At 34.8% G+C, this 19,732-nt stretch overlaps 1 protein-coding gene and 1 non-coding gene across 4 annotated transcripts in view; both read left to right on the forward strand.

Moving 5' to 3' along the window:
* The first annotated feature begins 4,172 nt into the window (after window positions 1-4,172).
* Window positions 4,173-4,279, forward strand: LOC130455710 (U6 spliceosomal RNA). Its single transcript, XR_008913806.1, has one exon. It is a non-coding gene; the product is annotated as a U6 spliceosomal RNA (small nuclear RNA).
* Window positions 4,280-11,236: 6,957 nt separating this feature from the next.
* LOC100010698 (cytochrome P450 3A24-like) overlaps window positions 11,237-19,732 on the forward strand; it is a 32,153-nt gene continuing 23,657 nt past the window's right edge. The window contains exon 1 of one of the 3 annotated variants that reach the window (XR_008913694.1): window positions 11,237-11,466. Coding sequence is in view for 2 of the 3 variants with exons in the window: in XM_001362770.4 (XP_001362807.1) it covers window positions 11,396-11,466 (71 nt within the window). In the remaining variant the exon portion in view is untranslated. Of the gene's footprint in view, window positions 11,467-14,738; window positions 17,792-19,732 lie in introns of those variants that run through there. The other 2 variants (XM_001362770.4, XM_056806467.1) reach the window with 2 other exon arrangements.

A 19,732-nucleotide genomic window follows, 5' to 3' on the forward strand; every position in this document is an offset into this window, starting at 1 on the left:
TTCCTGCAGATTTTGAATTGTACTAATTTCTTTTGGAAGTAAAAAGTCACACTCAGGTATTTTTTACCATTTTTTTCAGGATCTCCTGTAAATAAATAGTGGGGACTTAGAGCTAATTGTCCACACGGATGAGTAAATTAACCAGGTTGTAGGAAAAGAAGCTATTATTTAACAGGGAGATAGTTAAATGTCATAATTCCACTATCCAGATTTCATTTTTAGAGGTATCAGGTAGCAGCAGAAAATCATAGAGCTGAGGAAATGCCAACATCTCATGCTATAGGATCCTTTTGCATTCATACTAAAATCATAGAAACATTAATGACTTAAGAGGTATCTAGTAAATGAAAATGAAAACAAGAGAGAGAAAGCCTAAATTAGATCTCTTTTGTGATTCTCATTTACGTATTTGATCTTGGCCAAGGATTTAAATTTTCTCATTCGTAGAATGAAGAGACTTAGAAGATGGAGTCTGAAGGCCCCTACAGTTGTAGAATTGTAATTTTGTTATCCAAAGTTCCCTACTGAAATCAGAACTGTCATTGTGTACTGCTTTAAGCCTCTGTTGGCTGAGGATAATGATGTGTTGCAGTGCTTATGGTACCATTAGATATGAGACCTCTGAAAGACCTTCGGGATTATCTGCTACAACTCCATCAATTTCTCCTTCATTTGACAAATGAAAAACTTGAAGATAAGAGAGAAGCTGCCTGCCTAAGAATACAATGATATATGACAGCATAATAGAATGTAATATGCATAATATAATATGATTTAATATAATGTACTGATGGAACTCATTTCTTTGAGATTATAATAAGCAAACAGAAATAGCTAAGAAAAAGAAGGGAAACTATATTTTAAGTGATGAAATAATATTAATATTATATATGTAGATAGTGAATGGCATATTAGACAGATACTTAAAAATAATTAGGAACTTGATTGTGAAATATAAACTTAATCAGAATCTTTGAGATATCTGTCAGAATTTTACCCCACACTCGAGCATATTGAAATAGAATCAGATGAAGTAACATATAAATAACAAGGGAAGAAAATTATATAGTTCCCATGAAAACTTGCTAGAAATTTTTTTAAGCAAATTTGACCCAGTGTTCCTTCCTTCTATTTTTTTCAAGTAAGATCCAGTCCCCAATTCCAGTCCAGCAAGATCTCCTCCAGGCTGATGCTCATCAGAGATGACTATAATGATGCTGGTGCAGAATGGCAGGTAGAGTGAGACGGAAACCCAGAGACTCCCCCCATCTCCCAGGTTCCCATAATGGATTTTCAAACCTCATCTAAGCTCCCCTTCTCTGAATCCTTTGATTAGCTCACAACCTCTATATGTTATATTTCCATGACTTCCTGGCCTTTGTGGCAACATAATGCTTCTAGCTGGCAGACCCAGACTTGTGACTCTGTGACCTTTGTCCATCCAGTAGGTGGAGTCATTCCAGCAAATGATCAACAAGTATTATTTGTAATGGGGATAAGCTAGAAGTCATTCCAGTAAGATTAGGAATGAAACGAGGATGCCCATTATAACCAGTACTACTTAATACTAGATTAGAAATAGTAATAAGGGAAGAAAGGGCAAAGAGGAAATAAGAGTATAGCTTTTTGCAAATGATATATATGTATTGATGATAATATATATGGAAAATTCTAGATTCAATTGAAAATGTTGAAACTATCAATAATTTAACCAAAGTAGCAAGTCATGAAATAAACAGTGACCTGCAGGAAGAGATTGAAAGAGAAACCCCATTTAAATTAACAATAGACAGTATAAAATGGCTGGGAGTACACTTTTGAAAAAAAACCTAAGAATTGCATAAATATAATTATAAAATAGTTTTTACAAAATAATTTCAAATTTAAATAATTGGAGAATATTAATTGTTTATGGGTGGGTAGAAACAAAATATTTAAAATGATAATCTTACAAAAAGTAATCTACTTATTCAATGTCATCACAATTAACCTACCAAAAATCATTTCGTTGAGCTAGAAAAAATAATAACAAATTCATTAGAATAAAAGGTCAAGAATGTCCATAGAATTTATGGAAATAATGTAAAGGAAGGAAATCTAGGTTAACTGTAGTTTATAATAGTCAATCAAAATTATCTAGTACTGGCTAAAAATAGAAAAACCAGAAGAACAGAACAGACATATAACAAACACTGATAAAAAGTATTATATTCATTTGTATTCAATTGTATTCAACAAAAGTAGAGATCAAAATTTTGGGATAATAATTTATTATTTGTTAAAAGTTGCTGGGAAAATTGGCAGAAATTAGATCTAGACAAATATTTTAATCCATTTACCAAGATAAGATCAAAATGGATACATGACTTAAATGTAAAGGGAGCTATCATAATAAAATTAGATAAACAGGAAGCATATTACTTCTCAGAATTATGAATAGGAAATAGTAAATAAACAAGAGACAGAGAGCATTGTGTTATAGAAAATAGAGAAAATTTTGATTACATTAATTTTTAAAATTTTTATTTATTTGTAAAAAACTTATTTTTAAATTTTGTATTTTTAATTTTAATAACAAATTTCCACATAAAGTTTTCTGGAGTTATATGATCCATGTTGTCTCTCTTTCTTTCTCCCCATTCCTGGTGCTGACAAGCAATTCAATCTAGGTTATATATGTGATTATTTTAAATTTAAAAAGTTTTGTACCAATAAAACTAATGTAGTCACTATTAGAAGTAACAGAAAATTTTATAGACAGTTTTTCAGAGTTCTCATATCTAAAATAGTTAGAGATCTTTGTCAAAATTATAAGAATATGAGCCTTTCCCCAATTAATAAATGGTCGAAAGATATGCCCATCAGTTGGGGTAAGGCTGAACAAGTTGTTGTACATGATTGTGATGGCATACTATTGTGCTGTAAAAAATGATAAGCAGGTTAGTTAAGAAATGGAAAGAGGTACAAGAAATTATGACAAAGAAATGACTAGAACCAAGAGAACATACTATACAGCCACAGAACAGTTGTTTGAAGAATAACATGAATATTTACTTTCTAAGAAAGAACTGATAAATAGAAATATGACAGATATATATTTTGTCAAGTGATGACTCCTCTACTGTGGGGAAAGGTTTCAGGGAGGGAGATGATTGGGAATTTTAAGGCAGACAACAAACAAATTATTAAAAAATTAAATAAAACTTTTAAATCTAAGTAAAATGCTATTGCAATGAATGTTCACCAGGCTTACATTTCTTAATAATTCAAGATTTAGAAATATAAAATCCAGGTTTTTTAAAGTCTACTGAAATTTGTAGCTTTCAAGCCAAGTTTGAGATTTTCAAAAACTACAAATAAAAATAGGGCATGATTATATAGGAAAGAATTGTTCTGAGAAAAGACAGTAGTGTTTTAGATATTGTCACTTTTCTTAAAGCAGATCTTTTCCTTCCTTCCTTCCTTCCTTCCTTCCTTCCTTCCTTCCTTCCTTCCTTCCTTCCTTCCTTCCTTCCTTCCTTCCTTCCTTCCTTCCTTCCTTCCTTCCTTCCTTCCTTCCTTCCTTCCTTCCTTCCTTCCTTCCTTTTTCTTTCTTCCTTTCTTTCTTTCTTTTCCCTCAGAGATTCTTTTGATATTTCAGAATGTTTGTTCTTTCATATGAAATTTTTCTAGTACTATAAAAGAATTTTTTTTGTAGTTTGAATGGTTTGGCATCAAATAACTAAATTGATTGTGATTTTTAGAATGTTACTTTGTTCTACCCATGAGCAAATAATATTATTCCAGGAGTTAAGAGCTACCTTTATTTGTGTAAACAGTCCTTTGTAATTGTATTCAGATAGCTCCTGTGGTGGGCAGGCTCCCAAGAATTTTGTGTTATGAACAATTATTTTAAATGGAAGTTCTCTTTCTATCCCTTCCTAATGTATTTTGTTGGTAATATGTAGAATGATGTTGATTTATGTGGATTTATTTTATATTCTTCAATTTTGCTAACATTTTTGTTTTGACTAGTTTTTGTTAGTTGATGCTCAAGGATTCTCTAAGTATATCATCAAATCATTTTCAAAGTGTGAGGTTTTTTTTTCTTTATTACCTTGCTCCAAATTCCAAAGGTCAAATGGGACTTAAATAAAGACTCTTTCAAGATTCACCTTCATATAGGTGTGAGAGTGCTTGCTTCAGCAGCACATATAATATAATTGGAATGATACAGAGAAGATTAGCATGGCCCCTGCACAAGGATGATATCCAAATTTGTGAAGCGTTCCATATTTTTCAGAAGAAAAACAACTGCTTGATCACATGGGATGAAGGGGACATGATTGGGAACGTAGACTCTGAGCGATCACCCTACTGTAATTAACAATAATATGGAAATAGGCCTTGATCAACGATACATGTAAAACCCAGTGAAATTGCATTTTGGCTGCAGGGATGGGGGGGCTTAGGAAGGAGGGGAGGGAAAGAACATGAATCATGTAATCATGGAAAAATATTCTAAATTAATTAAATACAATTTTAAAATAAAAAATAGGAGGGAGATATATTTTATGATTTTCAAACTTTTTGAATGCTTTGATGAGTTGTACAGACTCTTTTCCTCCATTAAAAATACTTCTTGTCATATGAGAAGACTTTTGGATAGTAATAGGTATAGAATTATTTGGGATCCAATGATGTGAGAAATAGAAAAAATTACTAAAAATTTATAAAATATTAAGAAAACTAAACTCAAATAAAAATTCTGAAAATCAAAGAAAAATTAATAAATTTGAAAGTTAAAAAGTGGAACTAATAAATAAAACTATAAATTGTTTCAAAAAATCAGTTTTATAGATAATTTATTATATTTTAAAAAGAAAAGAGAAAACCAAATTACCAGGACTCAATATGAAAATGGTAAATGCACAAGCAATGGAGAAAAAAAATAAAACCACCTATTAGGATCTATTTTAACCAAGTTTACAACAATAAAACTGAAAATGAAATAGAAGAAAATTTACAAAAATATAAGTTGTCTCATAACAAAACAGAAAACTTGAACAAGCCATAAATAAATTCCCAGTGGGGGGTGGGGGAGGAATATACAACAAATCTAGATGAATTTGAAATGAATTTTATTAAACATATTGTTTTGAAAAAGTTTTTACTAATAAGATTCATCCTTGACAGCACGACAGAAAGAAAGGAGACAGAGAAGGGGGGAGTCTCATGAGTAGAGTGACCCAAGTCACTGCTTGACCCTCAGTCCTTGACCCTCACCTTCACTTTCACCATGCTAACTCATTAACAACAAGTCTCAGGGGGATCAATAATGATAAAGGATAGGGAAAGTTGGACCTTTGTCCTCTCTGTCCTTCTGTTCCTAGAGGTGGACTTGGGGAATAAGGATTAGAGGATAAAGGATATGGACCTGGGGGTCTGCAGGAAATGGATGATACCTTCTATCCTTTCCTTTGGACCATATACATTCCCTACACCTCCCAGTATGCTCTGGTTTTGCCAGGGATTACAAGTTTGCCTTCTGCAGATGCCAACTACCTTCCTGGTGAGATCTAGCATCCCATGGACTAAAATGGGGTTGATAAGGGAGAATGTGGCGAAAGAGAAACTATAAGTATCATCCAGGGCAGGAGAAGTTTTGTTGTACTAATAAGAGATTTGGGGTATTTTCCCAGCTTGGTGCTTTCTTCAGGGAATTATGGTGGTGAAGAGACCCATGTGCCAAGGGCCAGTCTCTATTCTATTCACTTTTTCTTTGGAGCATTTGTAGGGGAAGAAACAGCAGAGAACAGAATGCTCAGACACTAACTCCTGAATTTGCAGATAGTGGAATTATATAGTTCTGTTCTTCCTCTCATAAGGAATTATGTTGCTTTAAAGTTTATGCCTTAGAGAGAAACCAGTTGACTTTCAGATTTTGGTTTTTTAAGGTCCTGCTAGATGTTGGATGTCAAAGTGGAACACAGAAACCTCTAAACAAGGGCAATAGTGGGTTCTGATAGTCTTTAGCCATTCCCGTTAGATCACTCTGCTCCATGTTGACATGAAACTTTTTTTGACTTGAGACAACTCTAGAAGCAAGACAGATTAGGGGTTGAGGCTTCCTAAAACTCACTTGACTAAATCCTCTAAACTGTCTGTCTCTACATAAATAATAACCATCATAGTTAACGGTGATATTTATACTTTTAATATACATATTTTCTCATATATTTCTGTATATTCTTGTCATCTGTTCTACTTCTGTTATCTCCCTGTAATTCTATTCTTTTTAATGAACATTTTTGCATGAACTATTCCTTTATATTTCTAATTTTCTTGAAGACATATCTTCTCTTTCCCATTGTATTGCTTTCTCCTATTTATCTGCATTGTTCATTTATTTGGAGAAAAATTACTTCCCATACTACAAACACTTTTGAAAATATAGCAAAGAAGAGATATCATGAAATTCCATTTATGGCACAAATATAGTCATTATCTTTACCAGGGAGAGTCAAAACAAGGAAAGAAAACTAATAACCAAATTCCCTAATGAATTTTGATGTAAAAATTTTAAGGAAAATGCAACCAAAAGGGTGGAAGTAGGGTGGAGGGGAAGGACAGAATTGGAACTCAAAATTTAAAATAAAAAATGAATATTAGGTTTAAAAAGTAATAGAGAAAGATTTAACAAATTAAAATCTATAAATTCTGAGGTACCTACCAACTCATACCAACTGGATCTGAATTGACAAAAAAGGAAGTAAATATTGGAGGGGATGTAGGAAAATAAGTACACTAATAAACTGCTAAAAGAACTATGAACTAGTTCAGCCATTAGGGAAAGTAGCTTGGAATTATGCCTCTAGCACCATTAAGCTGTGCATTCCCTTTGACTCAGTAGTATTAACTGTATACGCAAAGAAATCAAAGAAAGAATATAAGAAATTACATGTGCAAAAATATTTGTGGCATCTTTTAAATACTTTTTTATTAAATGTTTTTTTTCAATTATAAGTAAAAATAACTTTTGAAATTGCTTTCTGGCATTTTGCTTTTCAAACTCTCCTCTCTTCCTCTTCAGCATCTCTTGTTGTGGGGGCAAAGAATTTGAAACAGATATTATTCATCAATTAGGAAATGGCCAAATTATTTAAGATATGTGAATATGATAGAATACTATTATGCTACTAAAAATAATGAAGGGAATATTTTCAGAAAAAATAAACTGAAAAGGCTTATATGAACTGATTCAAAATGAGCAGAACTAGGAGAACAATTTACACAGTAATAGAATGAGAGAAAAGATAATTAACTGTGAAAAATAGTAACTTGAATCAACATAATGATTCCTCACCTCAGTTCCAAAGGACTCATGACAAAAAAATAACCTATATCCAGAGAAAGAAGTGAGGGACTTGGAGTACATTTTAAATAATTTCTCTTTTCTTTTACTTCTTTTGGGAACATGGAAAATAGAGCAATTTATATTTTCAGGCTGAGAGAATGTTGGACCACCTCCTCACCTAGTAATGTTTAAAGTGCTCTATGTTATTAATAAATAAGTAAATGCAAATTAAGACAATTCTGAGGTACCATCTTGAACCCAATCTGCATCAGTTTATGGAGGTTTTTTGCTCTGTTGCCCAGCAAAATTCGTCAAACTGATCCAGCTCTTTCATGTTGACATGCCAGGGGAAGTCCTATCTGGTGGAGAGACTTCTGATAGCTTCAACATCTCCAATGGTGTGAAACAAGGTTGCGTCCTCGCTCCAGTACTATTCAACCTATACTTCACCCAAGTATTACGACATGCTGTGATGGATCTAAACCTGGGCTTTTATATCAAATACCGTCTGGATGGCTCACTATTCAACCTTCGCCGCCTGACTGCAAAAACAAAGACAACAGAGAGACTCATCCTGGACACTCTCTTCGCAGATGACTGTGCTCTCATGGCCCACCGAGAAAATCATCTCCAAACCATTGTGGACAGGTTCTCCACCGCAACAAAACTGTTTGGCCTGACTATCAGCCTCAGCAAAACAGAGGTGCTGTTCCAACCTGTACCAGGGAGGACAACTAACCAGCTGTGCATTACAATCGATGGCACGCAGCTTTCCAATGTCAGCACTTTCAAATACCTGGGCAGCACCATCGCCAACGACAGGTCCCTAGACCACAAGATTAATGCCAGGATCCAAAAGGCCAACTAGGCACTCGGGTGGCTGCACTCCAAAGTCCTCCAACACATTGGTGTAAGCCCTGCAACGAAGCTCAAAAGTTGGTCCTCATCTCACTCCTATACAGTTGTGAGACATGGATACTGTATCAGAAGCACATGAAACAGGTAGAGCAATTCCATCAACGTTCTCTCCAATCAATCATGAGGATCCGATGGCAGGACCGAATCACCAACCAGGAAGTCCTCGACAGAGCCAACTCCACCAGTATTGAAGCCATGGTCCTCAAAATCCAGCTATGATGGTCTGGACACGTCATCCACATGGACCCACAGTGAATACCAAGACAGATATTCTATGGTGAACTGTCAGCTGGACTCAGGAAGCTAGGTCAATGAAAGAAAAAATTCAAGGATCAGCTAAAGTCCAACTTGAAATGGGCTGGCATTACACCAAAGCAACTAGAACTCGCTGCCTCTGACAGAAGCAGCTGGCGAACCCACATTCACCATGCCGCCACCACCTTTGAAGATGAGCAACGTCAACGTCTTGCCGCTGCGCGTGAAGGCTGACACCAGGCCGTAACCTCACCTCCCGTAACAACTGACGTCCCATGCCCCATGTGCCACAAACTGTGCACCTCAGCCTTTGGACTTCAAAGTCATATGAGGGTACACCAAAGACGAAACGCACAAAGACAATCGTCATTCTTGGTCACCAAGAGATGACTACTATACAGAAATCCAGCAGTTCATCATTACTGATACCTCAATAGTATTCTATCACTGTCAAATACCACAATTTGTTCAGTCGTTCCCCAATCAATGGACATTCCTAATTTTCCTTTTGTTTTTTGCCACCACAAAGAGTGTGGCTATGAATATTTTTGTATAATCCTTTTTTATTATATCTTTTGGGTACAAACCAGTAGTGGTATTGCTAGATCAAAGGGCATGCATTATTTTAAAGTTCTTTGGGCATAATTCCAAATTCCAAATTGCCTTCTTTTATGGTTGGATCAATTCACAACACCACCAGCAATGCATTAGTGTTCCAATTTTGCCACATACCCTCCAAAATCTATTTTAATCCTTTACTGTCATATTGGTTAATCTGCTATGTATGAGGTGGTATTTTGGAGTTGTTCTGATTTGCATTTCTCTAAATGGGAGGGACTTTTAACACTTTTCCATGTGATTATTGATAATTTTTATTTCTTCATCTGAAAGCTTCCTATTCATGTCCCTTGACTCTTTGTCAAATAGGGAATCACTTGATTTCCTGTACATTTGACTTAGGTTCTTATAAACTTGAGAAATTAAACCTTTGTCAGAGGCTTCTGTTATCAATCCTCCCTTCCCCCCCTCCCCAGTTTTTTGCTTTGAAGGGTTGTCATATTAAAATTAAATCCCATGGCAGAAGAGAATAGAACTAGGATTAAGTGTGAGAAAGGATCTATTTTTTGATATGTATTATTTCTAATTTCTAGCTTTAAGTTGAGGTTCAAATCTGTACTTCAAATTTCTTTCCTCGTTCCTTTCTTCTTAACAAATTCAAGGAATGCATTTTATATCTCAGATCCTAGAGTATATTCTATTTTAGTGAAGTTGGACAGTGAGATTGTGGGTTTTATCTTGCATATTAATTAAAACCAGTGTAGGCCAGGGGTGTCTGTGACTGGAAGGACAGAATCCTTCTGTCTGGCATGGGTGTAAACAATATTACTCAGATAAAATCTGATCATAGGAACAGTGCATGTGATTTTCCATCATCAATTAAGGAAATGAGGAGGAATTGAGAGAATATTGAATCATTTTCTCATTAGCTCTTTACCAATTGGAGATGTCTTCAGCTACTCAGGTTGGGGGCTGATTAATTAAGTTAATTAGTAATAATAATAATAAATTGTGTTTAATGTATGTTGTAGGCCTCTGTTTTTGTTCACGGAGAGATTACTGACCAATTAATTTATTGGTTTTTGCTAGCCTGAACAATAAGCTGATTTTTGTACCTGTAATCGAGACTCTTGTAGGTACTAATTGTTACACATGGAAGTTACAAGAAGATAAATGGTTTAATAGAAAGAGAATATTCCTGATGATTAGAACTAGTCAGAAATTGGGTTGCCTCAGGAAGTAGTGGGTTCCTCCTCTTGGGAGGTCTTCAGAGAAAGGCTGAAGAGACTATGGCAGATAAGATGTTTGTTCTTGTATGTGTTGTAGAAGGAGTACCTTTAAAGACCTTTTCAACTTTGAAATCATATGATTATGTTATTTAGGGAAAAGGATGAACATTTTTTTTTCCTATCAGTAGTTGGAAGCTAGGTTTTTCCTTGGGATGATGTCTCTAACCCTGGTCAGCAACTGGGGTATATTTGCATTGTGGAACTTATTAGAGAACATAGAGTGCACATTTCTCAGTCCTTTCAATGATTCTCAAAGCACTTTGCATTGATTCATTATTTTGAATTTCACAAGAATGGATTTTGGTGTTTTTTTTCTACATTTCTTAGATAATTAAGGCTCAAATATGAAGCAGGTAGAACTTGACGGGACCTTTGAGCTCTCTGGGTCTCTCATTTTACTAATGAGAAATGCAACGTCCTGCAATGTAAAGCACATTGTCCACAATCATAGAATCCAAAGGTAACAGATTCATTCCTCCTGATTCCAAATTCACCTTTTTTTTCATGGGTCCAAGACTCATGGTTTTCCTATACTCATACAGGCAGAATTTTTTTGTTTTTGTATCCTAAACACTAAGTATATTGTCCAGACAGATGGTCCCTTAGTAAATGCTTGTTGACTGTTTTGTACTTTAGACTTCCATAAAACTTTAACTCCGTCCTCGATTTGTTCCTATTATTTCTGATAAGGATTAAATATATTTGTTTCATTATGTTTTTAAAATGTCTAAAGTTAATGATTGCTTGTTGAACTTAACTGACCATCACCAAATACCATGAAGTAATCCCCACATTGGGTCAATAAAGGAAAACTGAGACCTTAGGAATGGAGATTTGTAAAGGATTCACAAAACTTCCTGCTGGATCCTAATTTCATTGGCTATCCCTGTACCTCTACCTCTTTTTTTCAGCCTACATATTCCTTTCAAAATTGGTCAGGGAAATTATACTAGGAGTTGAAGTTAGGTAGTAAGAACTAAGACATAAGCAGTGAATTGGAAAAGAGAAAGAAAGAAAAAGCTGACTGGAGCGTGTGACAATGAATATCATTCCAAATTTGAGTGCTGGAACATGGACACTCATTATTCTTTTCCTGACTATTCTGTATCTGTAAGTGAGAACCTGCTATTATTTTCATGTTTACAATTTGCCACAGAATAGTGACATCTGCATTGTGACTATCATAAGATTTTTTTACAATGACTGGTTTTAAGTTTCTTTTTTTTAGTTTCAATGTATATAAGGGAATATTTGTTATTTAAAATTTTCATAACTGAAAATCATAACCTTTCAAAAAGTCTAAATGAATTGATATAAAGTATGAGAAAAGATTCCAAAGAAAAGCCATAAACTCTTTGTACAAAAACTCAAAAAGTATATTTGATACAATTTTTCTATTAGTGGTGAAATGACTTAAAAGCAAACTCCTTGAGGAAATCTGTGTTCATATCACCTGACTGTTTTTCTTCTTGCCTTTTGTAATAATGGTGGTTTCTAAGGTTAAAATAGAGGTCCTTTCCACTGATTTTGGTGGTATATCAGTGGAGATCTCAAAGTGTTTCTGGAGAAGAATCTGAGATGAGAGAAAGAGTTGGAGCCTGAATGAGCTGGCACCGATTCTCCTCTCACCTCCCCTGTTGTCTGTTGTTGAGGGAAAGGGGGTGGTGAAGAGTTGATGACAGGTTTTCCCTATCAAATAAACCCAAGGAAAACCTCAGTTTCTCTGGCACAGAGAGGATTTGGAGACAAGCCTCAGTGGAGACTTTTGCCTCAGTGAGGTCGTGGTGCCTCTCTGTTGAACTTTATCAGATACCTCCTCATGTACAAATCAAAGGTTGGACAAATCTGACTACAGTTTATAAAGTTTAATAATGGTTCTATAGGGAAATTGGGAAATGGAAAATGGGGATTGGTTTCCCTAATGTTTTCCTAATACATTATATACAGAGACTGATACACTGATACACTGGTAGAAGGAATGTAATGGAGTTCTCCATTAGTGGCAATGCAATGATCCAGAACAACTTGGAGGGATTTACAAGAAAGAACACTGTCCACATTGTTATGATAGGAATTTTGGGTGAGGAATGAATAAGAGGAAATATATAAAAATTTCAGATTTATTGGTTGGGAAGGGGAGGAGGGAACAGGGGTAAGAAGAAAATATACATGTTATCTTACAATCTAATGTCTATAAATTATCTAAAACAATCTTATTAAGCTAAGCAATAATTTTCCCCAATAGTAAAATCTCACACAAGGAGTCCAATCAAATGGATCTGGATCTTTACTTGATTAGTGTCCAAACAGGTCCAGAGGTGAAGTCTATTTTCAATCTTCTTGACTCAAAGCTGCCAGCAGTCAGATTCAAAAGATTTCTTTACTTCTGCTAGGCTCAGGAGAAAGCCAGAAACCTCTTTTCCCAAGCCTCCAACTCAGGTCCTTCCAGGAGATAAGATGAAGTCCACTGGGGCATAGAATCTTATCCCAGATCTCCAGCCTTAGGCTCCCATATGACCCTTAGTCACATGCTCCTGTCAATCATTCACTCAGATGTATGCACCACTCAGTTTGTTGCAAAATGTTCTTTCTCTAGCACAACATTCAGAGGAAGAACTGTGGGAGTAGAAACACCGAAGAAAAACTATTGTTTGATTACATGGGTGGATGGGGATATGACTGGGAATGTGGACTCTAAATGATCATCTTAGTGCAAACTTCAACAACATGGAAATAGGTTTTGATCAAGGACACATGTAAAATCCAATGGAATTGTGCATCCTCTATGAGAAGGGGTGTGTGGAGGGGAGGGAAAGAATATGATTCTTGCAACCAAGGAAAAATGTTCCAAATTGACTAAATAAAAATTTCAAAAACAAAACAACAAAAAAAGAAAATGTAAAAAAAATTGAATGCTATATCATTTGGTTCATATAGTGATATTAATTCATTATCTATAGGACGTTTTAACATAATGTATTTTCTCTGCTTATCTCTAAATTAAATCTTTTTAGCTTTAAAAATAAGTCTAGAATTAGGATTCTTTTATTTTAAGCTCTATATTGGAAGTCAGAATTTCCAGTGAGTACTGTTTTGAGCCACTGCTGGTTGTGAGTAATAAGGCACTACATGGGTTATAGGAGCATAGCATATGAGACCTAAGAAAGATGTTGAGGATTATCTACCATAACTTTTTCATTTTTTTCCCTCATTTGATAGGTGAGGAATTTGAGGTTAATGAAAGAGAAGTAGCCTGCTTAAGAATAAATTTATAATTTGATATAACACTATATCATGACACCATAAAGTATAATATGATATCATATTTAAGGAACCCGACATTATATGTGGTTTTTTTTTTTAATCCTTACCTTCCATCTTGGAGTCAATACTGTGTATTGGCTCCAAGGCAGAAGAGTGGTAAGGGCTAGGCAATGGGGGTTAAGTGACTTGTCCAGGTTCACACAGCTGGAAAGTGTCTGAGGTAGAACTGTCAGTTGCTGACAGTTAGGAGAGTCAGTTGTTGACAGTTAAGGCTGGTAGTTGGGAGGAAGTTGGCTTCTGGGTGTGAGCTGTTGGTTAGGGGTTGGTTGCTGGTGGTGTGAATTAGTTGATTCTGCCTAGTGAGCTGTGCTGAAGGGTTATCAGCTGGACTTTCTCTAATAGCAGTTACTAATGGTAGGTATAGGCAGTTCTAGGTAGATAAAGGCATTTTTAGGTAGTAAAATAAATTGTTGTTAAAAGCTGCCAGAAATTTTCTTTTTTCTGGCTTAAAGGGATAATATTAATTTACAACTCTACTATATTCTCATTAAAACTTAAAGTATTAAAAGCTACTCTCTTGTTTTCTCAAAACCCCTATTTTAATACTTACAATAATAATATTAAATATAAAGATAATATCCTACCAGTTTTTTTAAAAAACATTATCTTGTCAGTTTCAATAAAAAAAATTCCTACATTCTATCTTAGAATCAACAATATTGGTTGCAAGATAGAAGAGCATTAAGTGCGAGACATTTGCTAGACATTTGGGGTTTTGACTCATACAGGATAGTGCAGTTAAGAAGTGTCTGAGATTATATTTGAATCCAATTCTTTTGACTCCAGGCCTAGTGCTCTGTGCATGATGTTACTTAGTTGCCTTTCAACTCTGTTAAAAATTATTAGAAATCACTTTGTGAAGTCAAAGCCCAACAGATGAAATTTGAAACACCCGACTCAGTATTCCTTAAATCTTTATTTTTTATTATTTATTCTAGTTACAATGTAATATTTAGCCATTCTGATTGTGTTGATTTTGCACTACCTCATTTCATAAAAAGTCTTTTCTTATTTCCTATAATTAATCTTTTTTGTGGGATCCATAGTATTTGATTATAATAACATTATAATTAGATACTTTTAAACATTTGAGTCCAATTTTTTGCTTTTGAAAATAAAGTAGAAACAGATATATTTTATGTGCACAAATAACTTTTTAAAATCCTTACCTTCTACCCTAGAATCAATACTAAGTATTGGTTCTGAGGCAGAAGAGTGGTAGGGGCTAGGCAGTGGGGGTTAAGTGACTTGCCCAGGGTCACACAGTTCGGAAGTATCTGAGGCCAAATTTGAACCCAGAACCTCCCATCTCTGGGCCTGCCTCTCAATCTACCAAGCTACCCAGCTGCTCCCACAAATAATTTTTAAAAGTGCATGCTTATTCTGTGATTGAGTCATGGTAGAGGAATGATTGATTAATAGATATATTCAATTTCATGGGTCTAATAGTGTATTGCCACATACATCTCCAAAATATTTTCTTGACTCTGAAGTTCCAACAGTGACCTACTAGAGTGCTTAAATCCTCACAAATCCACCAAAATTGTATATGACCATTGTGGGAATAATTATGAGTTTCTGAAATGGGATTCTTATCTAGGGCAATGAATTCAGAGGTATCAATAAGTGGAAACATATGAGGCAAGCATCATTTATCATCTTGTTTTGGACTCTGTTCTAAAGATCTTCCCCATCAGTGTTAAACACCTTTGGTAAGCCTGTCACCTCATTCAGTGCAAAAGTCTTTGAGGAATTAAAAGTGTGGGTCTCCCAAAGCATACTGGGTAGATACAGAATGAACCTGAGTAGGCTGTAACATAGCATGAAGGATTGAAAAAAGGGTGTTAGTAAGGAAAGAATTTAGGAAGTAAGGAAAGAAGGACAGTAGAGAGTAAATATGGAAGTAAAAAATAATTTATCAAGCAGGTATTATATTCCTTGTACTGTAGTACATACATTAACAATATACTCATTTGATCCTTACAATAATCCTGAGAGGTAGATATCATTATTAGTCCCATTTCACAACTGAGGAAATTGAGGCAAACAGAGGTTAAGTCACTTACTCAGGATCATATACTTAGATACTATATGTGAAGCTTTATTTGAATTAGGATTTCCTGACTAGGCTCAATATTTTCTCCACCAGTCCATCTACCACTGAAGAAGTGTTGTACAGATATCATGAAAGATGCCTTCTATTTCCCCTTATCCCAGCAAAATCACAAATCTTTTATGTGTGGCTTAACAAATTATGCATGAATATTCTTGTGAACATGGCAGATATAGGGAAGATATAGAAGCCAAGAGGAAGATATGGCCAATAATGGCAATTGCTATAGATAAGTAAAGAAATCTGGGAATTGAGAAAAAAGCCACCAAATCTTAAGATTAAGAGATCATTATAGAGGGCAGCTAGGTATCTCATTAGAGAGTCATGCCTTGAGATGGGAGGTCCTGTGTTCAAATCTAGCCTCAGACACTTTCTACCTATGTGACCCTGGGCAAGTCACTTAACCCCCATTGCCTAGCTCTTACCTCTCTTCTGCCTTGGAACCAATACATAGTATTTATTCTAAGATAGAAGGTAATATTTTTAAAAAAGAGAGATCATTATTGCACTGAAGAAAGGAATTTTGGCTAAGTAATGAGATCTGAGCCAAATTGCCAGTCAAGTTAGGCTAACCTTGAATAAATCATAAACCTAAGCAGCAATCCAGGGCAGAGATTGGAGAGGGAGCCTGAAAAAAGCACTCCAAACTTTGAAGTAGGGCTGTAGCACTGGAAACATACTGATGATCTTTCACTCAACTCTAGTCCATGTTAATAACTGAACTTGCAACAATCTGGGCACCATGTCTCAAATCTCTAAATAAGCATTCTGTGGACTTAGTACCATGCCCAAGAAAGGAGTATGGGAAACTCCGGAGGAGTTGTCATCACAGACTCAAATCCGGAAGTCTTTAAAGTATGTCTGCTATGCCAGGTTACCTAGAAAAAAATAATCACACAAAAAGATAAAAGTTATTAGGAGATGAAAGATAGAAAAGTCATATATCATTAATAAGAGAATAACTCAAAAATACATAAACAATGCCTCTAAGAAAGTCAAAGCTGGACCACAAAATCAATTAGAAGAAGCAATAGAAGAGCTAAACAATTTAATTCAAAGCTTATAAATGAATTGAGAGTGAAAGGAAAGAATTGGAAAAGAATGATCTGTGGTAGAGAGACTTGGAAAGAAAATTAATGGTTGTTCATAAAAATCTTACCCAAGTAAGTGCCTCCTTGAAAATTAGAGTGAACCAAGCAAAATATAATGGTTCTATGAGGCAAGAAGAAATATTAAAACTAAGCCCCTAAATTGAAAAAAAATCAGATCTGTCACATAAAATATTGACTTTGACAACAGATCAATGTCAGACCATTTATGAATCAATGGACTACTTCCAAACAGGAAGTATATTACAAGCATGACACACTCTTTGAAAAAACAGTCTGTTTCATATTTCAAACAGCTTCTACCATTCATGAGTGCACTGATCCTTTTACTTGTCTTGCCTGAGATTCAGGGGAGAAATTTATCTCCCTACAACCCTTTGTCATTTGGGCTTACCCAGATTCTAAGATTCATCGAATTTCAGATTCTTTCACACTATACTCAGCAAGGAGTTCTCTTTCACAATGGGAGATCCAGGAGCTCTGACAAAAAGAATCTGAACAGATAAAGGAACTTTAAAGAGACAGGAGGTGAAAATTTTAAGACTTTTCAGAAACTTCATTGTTTTATGAAAGTCTCTGTATTTTATTGTATTTTGCTGATTGTTTTTCTTTAAGATTTAATTTTGTTGTTTTAAGTTCATATGGTATTCAATACTATTCTGTTACACTGAATCATTTTAATCTACTATGTCTTAACTATTAGATATATTTTTACCTTTCCCCTATGGCTACTGAACAAAACATTGTAAAATATTGTAAAAGCCCATAAAGAGCTTTTTTTTTATTACATCTTACATTTGTTAATTGTCACATAGATCATGGACGGACTCAACCTGGCTAACAACCTTTGGAGAATTTAATGAGCTATAATTCAAATGGTAATTCTAAGGTAATTCAGAAGTAATTTTAATTAACTAGTGGTTTCTGAATGGATGATTTTTAAAATGTTTATATTATAAAGAATGTTGTATTAAAGGTAGAGAAACAAAGAAATGTTCCTACCAATAATTTTCTCTGAAGCAGGAAGCTAAAAAGAGCTCCTGCAAAACTCTTCAGTTTAATTTACTTCCATTAGGACAATCTAGATTTCTTGGTGATGTTCTAGACCCAAATAAATTTTACTTTGTTTAAAAATATATTTGTCAAGGTTGAAAGATTTTTATATCTAAAAAATTGTGACAAATATCCATCAGTTCATAGGTTTTTTTTGTCATACAGCAAATTATATGAAATATGATAGTGTGTTTGCTATTGTAATTAACTGGGCTGTTCTGAATTTTGAGGACTTTGGTACTTCTTTGAATGTGTATTATCTACTGTATTACTGTTTTATTCCAAAAATTATAATATACCCACACTGTGATTCATGGCCAAGTTCAAAAGTAAATGGATCTCATTTTGGGGTGAGAACCTTTGTATTCTACCTTACTTTAGCCTATACAGTGTGTCAATGATTGTAAGCTATATATCTTTGATTTTTAAAACTGTTTTATTATTGTTTTTCCTTGCATGTGCAATATGCTATTTCAGTTTTTTCTCTCCTTTTTGTATTTGAAACACATGTCACCAGTATTGAGAAGATTTTCTTTAACTTTTTTATTCTATAGGAATATATATTAACACACACACACACACACACACACACACACACACACACACACACACACATATATATATATATTTGCAATAATATTGACATATACCCTAAAGGTTTAGACTATGGAAACCTGCCATTTATTGATAAATGTTATGGGACTGTGATTAATGATTGTGTCTGATTCCAGGAGAAGGGAAGAAAAGAGCCATTATACAGTGCCAAAAAAGCCCAAAGCTATCTGCACAGTCTCAAGGAGCACAAGGTCAAAAAGCACCAAACCAATCCGGTAGGATTGATGAACTTCTAAGCCAAAAGGAAAGGTCTTGTACCTAGTGTGAGACTCGAGGTTGTGACACTTGACATATGTTAACATACGGGCCACCTTGTATCGATATTCTTTGTGAAATACTCACAGACAAATACCAAAGTTTGACTATCATGATGGCTCCCACCATCCCTGAGAGTGAAGGCAAAATCAGACGAGGGAATGACACTTCCCTATCACACAAAAATCTAGTCTTTTTTCTCTCTTATAGTATGGCAACTTCCTGTAGTCTTGGCTGCAAATGAGTAAGTGAAATATTACTGCATTTGTCCTACAGACATGTAGGAGAGAAATTACTTTAATTGGGCCCTGATTCAAGGACCTGTTATAGGTTTACTTTCCTTTACTGAGAATTTTTTCACATTAGACTTTGATAGTCTATGTTTCATCCAGAAGTTATCTTTTCTCTTTTATTTGGATTTTTTATGTTTTTTGTTTCTTTTGATAATTCATTCATATACCTCATAGCTCAGTCATGTTTTCCTTAGTGATCCTTATGTTTTTCAACATCCTCTTCAGGGGAGAATGTATTATTATTCTAAAATGCAAAGTTTAAATTCTTTTTGAGGGTAATTTTAAGTTAAGAAATATGCTACCTCACCAAATCCAGAAAGTGAACTGTTTGGAAAAGGCACCATGAAGATGACTCGACAGACCACACACTGCACCTTGGATGTGGTGGTTTGAACTGTGTGGGGTTGAATGTATTTGTTTTGTATATATACTCTTGTACCAAAGGGGATTGCTCCCTAACTGGCTTTTTGTCATTGTGCCTAGCAATCACTGTCTTTGTTCTCATTTCCTTTTATCCCCAAATTATTGTAATTTCAAAGTTGGTTATATTTACAAGATCCATTAGAGAGACTAGTCTTCCACAGATCTCCAGGGGGTGGGGGGATTGTATATTT

This window comes from Monodelphis domestica, chromosome 7, assembly GCF_027887165.1.
Source record: "Monodelphis domestica isolate mMonDom1 chromosome 7, mMonDom1.pri, whole genome shotgun sequence".
NCBI lineage: Eukaryota > Metazoa > Chordata > Mammalia > Didelphimorphia > Didelphidae > Monodelphis > Monodelphis domestica.